Source organism: Mchenga conophoros, linkage group LG3, assembly GCF_057382185.1.
Source record: "Mchenga conophoros isolate Kocher_MC1m ecotype Shallow Benthic linkage group LG3, M_conophoros_male_GT1.1, whole genome shotgun sequence".
NCBI classification, from domain to species: Eukaryota; Metazoa; Chordata; class Actinopteri; order Cichliformes; family Cichlidae; genus Mchenga; species Mchenga conophoros.
The window spans coordinates 24,456,154-24,467,220 of record NC_140528.1 but is presented as its reverse complement, the minus strand read 5'-3'; the positions used below and the strand labels follow the sequence as shown (position 1 = coordinate 24,467,220).

The 11,067-nt window shown below is 42.8% G+C and overlaps 1 protein-coding gene across 1 annotated transcript; it reads left to right on the top strand.

Annotated features, from left to right (window-relative positions):
- The first annotated feature begins 631 nt into the window (after window positions 1–631).
- On the top strand, window positions 632–9,635 carry LOC146577782 (protein NLRC3-like). Its single transcript, XM_085268263.1, has 7 exons — window positions 632–701; window positions 889–982; window positions 1,089–1,202; window positions 4,685–4,763; window positions 5,164–5,392; window positions 5,534–7,325; window positions 9,440–9,635. Exons 1-7 carry the CDS (start codon window positions 632–634, stop codon window positions 9,633–9,635), a joined length of 2,574 nt encoding a protein of 857 aa, XP_085124389.1.
- Window positions 9,636–11,067: the final 1,432 nt, after the last annotated feature.

Sequence of the window (11,067 nt, the reverse complement as noted above, 5' to 3'; positions counted from 1 at the left end):
CACACACACAGGTGAAGGAAACAGCTGCAGTATTAAAAACTGCTTCACTGTCTACAAATATATGAACTGAATGTTTCTTTCAGGCTGTAAAAACCTTATTTATCCTCCATTACAGTCCTGCATTCAGAGCATTACTTCTGTTATATTAGTACATGTATTTTATTCTGATGAACACATGAAACTCTGAGCTGGATTGAATCCATTGAATCAGAGTCCAGGACTCAGACTAAACACACTGAATGTGTCCTGAGCTCGGCCGCTGTTCCACAGTAACTGCTGTCAGAGTCACTGTTACTGAGTTAGCTTAGCTAGCAGAGCAGCTAGCAGTTAGAGTATGAACTCTGTAAGCAGTCAGCTCGGTCCTGGGCATGGTTACTGACATAAAGCTGCTCTCTGCAGCCATGTTTGACCTGCTGCTTTGTAGGACTACAGTAATGGAGGATTTGGAGGCTGAACTGGGCTCTGTGACACTTTTTGTAGTGAACTGATGAAAGCTGCGTCTCAGATGGATGTTAGTCCAACACATCAGACACGACCTCTGCAGCTCTCAGTTGATGTGCACATGAATGATTTGTGTTTCCTCTGCAGGTGAAGGTAGAAAGTGTGTGTGAGCTGATGTGAACTGAGCAGCATGGATCAGTGTGAGGACAGAGAGGAGGGAGTCCCTCCCTCTAAAAGCACTCTGTGTGGGGAACATGAGAGCCAGACCAAAGCTCAGAGGTGAGATGACCATCTCTAACTGTCCATGACTCTTCTCCATGTCACAGCTCAGCACTCACATCACTGCTCCATCATTATTCACACTCATACCTCTGTGTGTGTTGTTTTAAAGCCCAGAGCTGTGGGGCGTACCAGGCTCAGCTGGACATAACCCTGAAACTAATCCAGAGCCTGGACCTGAACCCAGCTGTGTTTCTTTAAAGAGCAACGTGTCGAAGTATATTGGTGCAAACTTTAACAAAAGACTGTTATGTGACAAAGAGTAAGTACATTATTTTTATGAGATTGTTCATCATGTCTTTAATTTAATATTTCCAGTTTTTCCTTCCTGTCTCATGAAGCTGTGACATTTATTGTTTTTCTTTTAGGATCAATAAGAGGCCAGAATCTCCTGGACCTGAACCCAGCTGTGTTTCCTTAAAGAGCAACGAGTCGAAGGGTGCTTTTATAGACTTTAAAGGCTGTTCTTCTGCTGCTGAGAGGTAATCTGTGTCTAGATGTTGTTCCTGACTCTGTATTTCTGAATAAATCCTCATGTTTAATATCAGCTCAGCTCTTTTTCACACATTTCTATGTTGGTATGTGAAGCGGTGTGTGTTGGAGTGTTTCCACAAACACAGCAGTCAGAGTGGAAAGAGTGGATGTTGTAGGAGGTGTTTGTGTAGTGAAGAGGCTGAGTGTCTGTAGGACTCCAGCTGCTCCAGCAGGTGTCTCCTTTGTGCTTTGCTTCAAACACAGTGTAGGGAGGAGCTTCCACTCAGGTGTTTCAGGTGTTGCTGGATGGAGGAGGACAAATAGTTTTTCCCTTCAGTGACACTTCAGCAGCTCAATGTTCTGGGAGATGTTTGTCTTTATGAAGGTTTATGGATTATTGTTCTTACTTTCGTGAAACTGAGCAATACATTTTCCATCTAACATTTAAAGTAAATTTCCAGGTGAATAAAAGATCTGCAGCTGCAGCCTCTGTGATGTTTCACAGTCTGAAAGTAACAAATTCAACCAGAGTTCAAACAAAGGCTTAATATACGTGTGTGTTTGATATAATGCCAACAAGTACAAACAGGTGTTCTTACAGGTCTTAATCACAGAGCTCTGATAAGTCTGGTGACTTTCACACTCAGCAATTTTGCTGCCTTTTATTTTATATTGGCCTTTTTAAAGCCCTTCAAAGTCTCCCACATTCATACAGAGCTTTTAACACCAAACTCCTTTACAGTCCTTCTCCTCTCACACACGATCACACGACTGATTTGTCTGCAGCAGCTGTGTTACTGCTAGTATTTTATTATGTGTGTAATCTCCTCATATTGTTCCTGTGGTTTAGTTTGACTTCCTTCTGCAAACTCAGCTGCTCTGTTGCTGATACACGTCTCCATGAATATGATTGATCAGATGCTGTCAACACCATGTGTTTCATGTGAGCGCTCAGCTGAAACCCTGGTTTGACTTATCGAGTTAATAACAAGCTTCACGTGACTGTGAATGCTAAAGTGAATCAGATAAAGGAAAGAGACCCTGCTAATGTTGGACTCACTTCTTAGTGTAGATCCCAGGAGGAAGTTCAACATAGCCATTCTTTGTGCTAGCTCGACCAAACCTGAGACCACAGTGCAGGATAATGATCATCATCTGTCTCTGTCAAGGACATTTAAAATCCACAAATAACAAACATAATTATATTTGATCATTAAAAATGATGATTAAACAAAGTGTCAAACATACTTAAGTAGAAGGACTGATGTTTGTGTTAAAATACCCTCTTAAAGCTGAAATACTGATTCAACTTCTTTACTCAAGTAAAGGTAAAAGAGTACAGGCTCTGAAATGTACTCACAGTATTAAAGTAAAAACGCCATCTTTGAAGGAAATTTCTGCCAGTTTTTGTGCAAAGTTCCCTGAATTTCTACCTCCAACATTAATATGAGAAAATTATCTGAACTTTTATTCTAATGAATTTAATCAGCTTGAACATTTTGTAGCACAAAAGTAGAAAAAACCCAAAGGGAATCAAAAATAGCTCCGTTTGCTGTTGCCTGCATTGTAGATGGACGGCTTTGCCTCAACACCTAAACAGGAAAATGAGTTTAGTCAAGTATTAAAGTGGGATTGAAGAGGTCAGGAAACCAGAGATCAGGTGTTGTGGTGCAGCATTAAGATAAGATGGGGCCTGATTATTTAAGACCTTGTATGTGAGGAGCAGCCAATGAAGGGAAGCCAAAACAGGAGAAATCTGCTCTCTCTTTCTAGTCCCTGTCAGGACTCTTGCTGCAGCATTTTGGATCAGCTGAAGGCTTTTCACTGAGTTTTTAGGACATCCTGATAATAATGAATTACAGTCGTCCAGTCTGGAAGTAATAAATGCATGAACTAGTTTTTCAGCGTCACTCTTTTTAGCATTTTTTAACAACAAGGTTCTGTCTATTAGGGCTCTTGTCTCGCCGACTGCTGCCTCAGATCAGAGTCTTTCTCCTGTGTGCTCAGCTGTCTTAGAGCAGTTTGATCCCGTCTCCCTTAATGACTTGACTGCGGTAGTTTGTAACCTAAGATTATCACACTGCCCCTCTGATTGACTCCCCCCAACTACTCTTTCAAGGATTGTCAGGTTGGAGATCGGCCTATAATTAGCTAAGACAGCTGGGTCTAGGGATGCTTTTTAAGTAAAGGTTTAACTACAGCCAGCTAGCGATGGGTACCGTTTAGATTTGAAAACCTGCTAAATCAGAATCAGTTGCTGATGACGGCTTTTTTCTTTTCCATCAATCACGTATAATCTTAACTCAAAGTGAACATAGACTTGATTGAAGTAACTCAGATCAGCCAATTCAAAATGCTAATTCAATCAACTCTGAGTTCATGGCTAGACTCAGTTTGTTGGCCCTGCACCTTAAAACTATTCCCTGTTTGTCCCTCATGTTTTTTGGATATTGTTTTCACATCTTATGTCACGGCTAGCGGGGCGAGCAATGTTGAATTTAATAAAGGACCCAAGATGCCGACACTGCTGTGAAGTGAGTGAGCTTTATTGAAACGGTGAAGTGCAGTGGAGATGGCCTGTGCAGAAGCTAAGATAACCTCTACTGAAAAAACTACAAAACTAACCTGAAACCTTAAACGGAGACACGGGGAGATAACACAGACGAACCAGCAACAAGCAGGAGAAAACAAAGGGCTCATATACACAAAAGAGCCATCAGGGAATGAGAAAAGGGAGACACAGCAGGATTCATTGGACATAACCAGACAAGGGGAAGCAAAAGTAGACACACTAACGTAGGACATGGCACTGTCAAAATAAAACAGGAAGTGAACACAGAGACACAATACTAACACAGTACAGAGGGAACACAGAAACCAAAACCTCAGAACTAGAAAATCTTAATCAGAATGAAATTGTAACAAAAGACAATAACAATCAAAACAAAACCACTGAGTCCACAGACTCGGGACATACATCGGCTCAAACTGTGGTCATAAATATTTTGTACTTGTAAATCAGACTGTGTAGTTGTGAACTGAGTTTTGTAACATTGTAAAACAAAATATCTGGAAAGTTTATGTTTTTGCGTTCATTGATTTGTGTGTGTAAAAATGTAAAAATGTAATAAATGTAAGAAACATTAGAACTACTTTTGCTGACACAAAGGTTGGCGAGCACTGCAAGTTGTCCCTTTAAACCAGTCACTGATATAAAGAGAGCACCTTGTTCCAGGGCATCTGAGCATGGAGGGAAAGCTTTATGCAGGAGATGGTAAGAGCTGTTGGGACTAAAGAAACTGAGCAGAAAACTACAGACATCTGGAAACTGAGTTGTTAATTCTCAGTGGGATCAGCAGGACTAGCAAAGCTTCACCATGACAGTCATCTGATTGACTGAACCCATCCAAACATCACTTCATGGACCTTTAGCTTGTGTCTGTGTGTGGACAGACATAACACGAGCTAATTATACATTACTCCTCCACAGAGTGGACCAGCAGAGAGCAGAGGTTTCCACTGGTCAGTCTGCACAGCAACATCAAACACACCTGGACTCTGTGGTTATGGTTTGTAGTACTACGTTTACATTTGTTCTTTTCAGTCACCTCTATGCTGCACTTTGTGGACCAGAGGATTGTCAGTGTGTCCAACATAAGTCAGAGTTTGGGCTCCATGGTTTCAGTCAGATTGGGGTGACTGTAGCTCAGGAGGGGAGCAGGTCAGCTACTAGTCAGAAGGTTTGTGAATCAAACCCTGGCTGGCAAATGTACTGGGTAACGTACTAAACCCAAGCTGCCCTCTGATGCATCCATCAGAGTGTGAAAGAAAGTATTTAAGCATAGAACAATGTGCTTGGTTGAATGAGGCATGTTGCATAAAATGCTTTGTGTGCACAGAGTATCAAAGAGAGCTATATAAGAACCAGTCCATTTACCACTGGGTAATTCATATAGTCTTCTTTTCCAGCGGCTGGAGGACAACATCACCATGTTTGTGAAGAACGAGCTGAAGAAGATCCAGAAGCTTCTGAGTCCAGATCACCCAGAAACTTTAAAGAGCCAGATGGAGGATGAGGAGATGTTTGAAGGAGAGGATGAAGATGAAAGAAAGAGCTGCAGAGAAGCATTTCTGAAGATCACACTCCACTTCTTGAGGAGACTTAAGCAGCATGAGATGGCTGACCATCTGCAGAGCAGTAAGAGAATTTCTCTAAAGACTGAATATTGATCTTTCCTAATAGCTCAAGAAATGGACCAATAGACATTCATCCTTTCAGGGTACTGAAAGGCTATGATATTTATTATATAATATTTGTTTCTGAATTTCTTACCTTCAGAAATATTTGCTCCACTCTGTAAACGAGAACTTAAAGCCCAACTGAAGAAGAAGTTCCAGTGTGTGTTTGAGGGCATCGCTAAAGCAGGAAGCCCAACCCTCCTGAATCAGATCTACACAGAGCTCTACATCACAGAGGGAGGGACTGCAGAGGTCAATGGTGAACATGAGGTCAGACAGATTGAAACAGCATCCAGGAAACCAGACAGACCAGAAACAACAATCAGACAAGAAGACATCTTTAAAGCCTCACCAGGAAGAGACGAACCAATCAGAACAGTGCTCACAAAGGGAGTGGCTGGCATTGGGAAAACAGTCTTAACACAGAAATACAGCCTGGACTGGGCTGAAGACAAAGCCAACCAGGACATCCAGTTCATATTTCCATTCACTTTCAGAGAGCTGAATGTGCTGAAAGAGGAAAAGTTAAGCTTGGTGGAGCTTGTTCATCACTTCTTTAATCAAACTAACGAATCAGGAATCTGCAGGCTTGAAGACTTCCAGGTTGTGTTCATACTTGATGGTCTGGATGAGTGTCGACTTAATTTGGACTTCAACAAAACTAAAATCCTGACTGAAACAAGAAAGTCCACCTCATTGGATGAGCTGCTGACAAACCTCATCAGAGGGAACCTGCTCCCTTCTGCTCGCCTTTGGATAACAACACGACCTGCAGCAGCCAATCAGATCCCTCCTCAGTGTGTCGACATGGTGACAGAGGTCAGAGGGTTCACTGACCCACAGAAGGAGGAGTACTTCAGGAAGAGATTCAGAGATGAGGAGCAGGCCAGCAGGATCATCTCCCACATCAAGAAAGCTCGAAGCCTCCACATCATGTGTCACATCCCAGTCTTCTGCTGGATCACTGCTACAGTTCTGGAGGATGTGCTGGAAACCAGAGAGGGAGGAGAGCTGCCCAAGACCCTGACTGAGATGTACATCCACTTCCTGGTGGTTCAGGCCAAAGTCAAGAGGATCAAATATGATGGAGGAGCTGAGACAGATCCACACTGGAGTCCAGAGAGCAGGAAGATGATTGAGTCACTGGGAAAACTGGCTTTTGATCAGCTGCAGAAAGGAAACCTGATCTTCTATGAACCAGACCTGACAGAGTGTGGCATCGATATCAGAGCAGCCTCAGTGTACTCAGGAGTGTTCACACAGATCTTTAAAGAGGAGAAACAACTGTACCAGAACAAGGTGTTCTGCTTTGTTCATCTCAGTGTTCAGGAGTTTCTGGCTGCTCTTCATGTCCACCTGACCTTCATCAACTCTGGACTCAATCTGCTGGAAGAGCAAGAAACAACTTGGAAGGTGTTTCAAACAAGAAAATCTTCAAAGAAATACTTCTACCAGTGTGCTGTGGACAAGGCCTTACAGAGCCCCAATGGACACCTGGACTTGTTCCTTCGTTTTCTCTTGGGTCTGAAGACTAATCAAACTCGTTTGCAAGGCCTGATGACACAAACAGGAAGTAGCTCACAGACCAATCAAGAAGCAGTTCAGTACATCAAGAAGAAGCTCAGTGAGAATCTGTCTGCAGAGAAAAGCATCAATCTGTTTCACTGTCTGAATGAACTGAATGATCGTTCTCTAGTGGAGGAGATCCAACAGTCCCTGAGATCAGGACGTCTCTCCACAGATAAACTGTCTCCTGCTCAGTGGTCAGCTCTGGTCTTCATCTTACTGTCATCAGAAAAAGATCTGGATGTGTTTGACCTGAAGAAATACTTTGCTTCAGAGGAGGCTCTTCTGAGGCTGCTGCCAGTGGTCAAAGCCTCTAAAAAAGCTCTGTAAGTTATAAAGTTTTTATTATTTAATTTGGTTGGTATGTTATGGAAAACACACTGCCATGAACCTCTGTTTTGTTTTTGTCAAAATCACTGTAATATAATCACTGTACCTTTATATACATGTGACTTGTATTAATGCTGCTGCCCTCTTGTGGCTAAAGTGTAATTATGTTATTGTTATTAGGGAGGATTTGAGAGTAAGGCTACGTTCACACTGCAGGCGAAAGCGCATCAAATCCGATTTTTCTGACCTTTATAAATCTGACTTTTTTGACCCTATGCGACCCATATCCGATCATGCTATGACAGTGTGAACGTCGCGAATCCGATATTTTCAAATCCGACCTGGGTCACTTTCGTATGTGGTACTGAATCCGATACATATCCGATGTTTTAGAAAGCGACTGCTGCTTGAACGGTCATGTCGCATTAAATCCGTCTTTTACGTCACCAACACAATACAGACGCCAATTATCAGCGCCCGATAAGACATCGCGAACGCTTCCTGGCCATCCCGTGTAGATGTCAGTGAAACTGTTGGGAAGACAACGTTGGAGAAACGTGAACATTTTATTTGTACTGTATAATCTGCAGATTCTGACAGAAATCTGCAGCTATCCTTTGAAGCACCGCTCCTCTAAAACAGCAATAAGGATCATTATTAGGTTATTTACATTATTATGTAAATAACAAAATAACTTAAAGCAAAAATTGGGAAACGTAAAGTCCGAAGTCTTCATATTAAGGGTCATCTGTCAAACAATATTCTTTGCTCTGGGTCTAAACAGAGCGCGTTGTGTGTGACGTCTTCTTTTGCGCATGCAAATGCACAAATGCGTCCTTCATTTCCCCGAATTTGAAGGATTCGTCGGGTGTGTCCTTCGTGGCCCACCATATCCCAGAATTCATAGCGCGGCCCAGCCAAATTTCAGCTGCCAACAATGGCGGCTGCTACTAAGTTTTCAAATTACTCTTATTAATCTTTCTGGGTCACAAAATAAACTTTTAACATATTTTCAGGCGAGAAAGTAGCTGTGTAAACTTCAAATATCTGCTCGGTTTATCAAGACATCGCATATTTGCAAAAGTGTGCCGACGTTTTCGGAGACGTCTGTTCCCCACCCGCTCGCTAGCAAGCCGGGGGGTTCAATGGTCACTCCAGCCGGCGAGAGCAGCGGACGCCCGGCTTCATCGTTTTCAGACCCCGCTCTTTCACTACTCAGGTGAAACACGATATATAAGTCACTCGGATAACTTAAAAATGTAATTGTTTGCCTTTTTTCTGTGTTTTATTTGTTCCGGAGTAAATCGGTTTGGCTGAGATCAAAGTTCCTCCGGGATTTTCACACAGCTGAATAAACGTTAAACAGGAAACTGGTTAAACAGAAGTGTGAGACGGTCGAGAATTTACGCCAGTGTCCTGTTATATTTTAGATAGCAAGGAGCAGACGGCCGAGTTTATTAAACTCCACCAACACAGCGGTGACGCAAATCTGAAGGCTAGACCGTCCCATTTCACAGCCTCGCACTTCCAGCCTTTTCGGTCTTTGAAGGACCCGGCCCACGTAGACCGCGAATACCGGGTCCTCCGAAGGATGCAGCCGACGTTTTGGGACACAGCTAGTGTGTGATGTTCTTTCAGTGTTGCACTTTGTAGACGGTCCCTGAGCACTGGTCTCACAGCCAGCTGCACATAGAGACCAGTGTTGTTAGTCCAGGTCAGAAGATGACTTGTTGGAATGAAAATGAGCTTGTAGTTTGTCTGCTTTAATAATGTGACTGGAAAAAGGTGTTGGACTTCAAATATGTCCATTTCTTTCACACTTCACCTTTAAAAGTGAAGCCTTGTGGTTCCTGGAAGGAAAAACACGACTTTTTCAAGTCTTTGTCCTGTTTTTATGAGAAATGTACGACTTTAATGTGAAACATTCAGAGTTTTTTCTCTTGTTGTGTTTGTTTGAAGCTGCTTCCTGTTGGCTTCAGCTGTTTGGAGTTTCCATTTTCTAAACTTCTACATTCTGAACCTTCTTCAGCTCTGAACAGATGATGAAACACTGAATGATTTCAAGCTCACACTTTGTCTAATAAACTTACATGTTTCATTCTTTATACAGATTGATGGACTGTGGTTTGTCAGAGATCAGCTGTGATTATCTGGCAGCAGCACTGAAGTCCAACCCCTCCCATCTGAGAGAGCTGGACCTGAGTAGGAACAACAAGCTGCAGGATTCAGGAGTGAAGCATCTGTGTGGTTTCCTGGAGAGTCCAGGATGTGGACTTGAAACTCTGGGGTCAGTCAGCATGTTTTAGTTGTGCTGAGATGAATGTGATGTGAAAGTTGTGCTGACACTAAACTGCAGACATCAGGCTGATATTATACTGATCCACACTGAGGATCTTCATGGTAAAGTCTGTTTTCTTCTTCTCTGGTTTAGTCCATTGACTGCAGCAGAACAATGTTCACATTTCAAACCTTCAAAGAAGAAGAAAAATCCTCCACTGGATAATTCACTGTGAAACTCTCCAACTCTTCATTCCACCTTAAAGTCTGTCTGACACTGAAATCCAAAGCAAAATGTGCGTTTGCTTTACAGACAGCAGTCCAACACAAACATACACACATCATCCAAAACACAGTCCAACATCCAAATCTCCTCCACTGCCAGCATGAATGATGGGTAAGAGAAGGAGGAACACTCTGACATTCAGGGTTAGAATGAGTTTCATGAAGCAGACTGTGAAGATCAAAGCTGCATTAGAAAGCTTACATGAATGAATGAGTGGACAGAAGTGGACAGAGATCATCTGAAGCACTTCAAAGGCTTTAAATCAGCACATTTCTCTTTATTCTTTATCAACTCTGTTAGTTTCTCTCAGTTTTCTGTGGAATGAAGCTAACAGCAGGCTAATAAGATGCTGACCAATAGGTTTCTATTAAAGGTTGTAATTTGTATATGAAAAAGTGCTTTGGCTCAGCAGGGATCAGCTTACAGGTAGAATACAGCTGCTGGATGGGATTAGCATGTCATAGCTATCTACCAAACTGCTAACTGGGGGATTTCAGGCCATCTATGGATCATTTTTGCTAACTGTTTATTCAGCTTAGGCTCACAGGGCTGCAGCCTGTGCCCTAGCTGTCATAGGGCAAGAGGCGTGGTCCACCTGCACAGGTGAGCAGTCCATCACAGGGCCAACAGAGAGAGACAGAGAAGCACTCTCTCACATCCACACCTACAGCCAATTTAGAAGCACCAATGAACCTAAGCAGCATTTCATTGGACTGTGGGAGAACATCCAACCTCCACAGAAAGGCCAACAAGCTTCAACCTACAACCTTCTTGCTTTAAGGCACTAGTGCGAACCACTTTTCCCCATTTCAGCCCAAATCCTGCATCTTCCTGTTTCTGACTCCAGGCCAGCTCCACTAACACTTTCTCATCAGACACTGCCACCTAGTGGAGGAAGTCTTAGTTCCATTTGAAGCTTCAGATTACAGTTAGTTCCTTTACAAAGAGGTGGAGGTGGTGGGGCCACAGCACCATCATCACTGAGTGCCATAGGACACTTAACCTTTGTTTCCATATGCTGGGAACTTCCTGTTGTTCCAAGGAGGACTGGAAAATGTGTGAAGATCTCCCAGTCAGTTCCTCACAGCACACTTCAATCATTTCCCTCCCACAGCATCAGGACCAGGGCTTTTTCTCTCTTTGCTCCCACTAAGAGATTTCCACACAAACACCTC

Excerpts from the sequence above, each read along its gene's own strand:
- LOC146577782 (XM_085268263.1), top strand. The coding sequence starts at position 632 with ATGGATCAGTGTGAGGACAGAGAGGAGGGAGTCCCTCCCTCTAAAAGC. Across the intron at positions 1,203-4,684 it reads TGTTCTTCTGCTGCTGAGAG|AGTGGACCAGCAGAGAGCAG; the intron begins GTAATCTGTGTC and ends ACTCCTCCACAG. Across the intron at positions 4,764-5,163 it reads ACCTGGACTCTGTGGTTATG|CGGCTGGAGGACAACATCAC; the intron begins GTTTGTAGTACT and ends CTTCTTTTCCAG.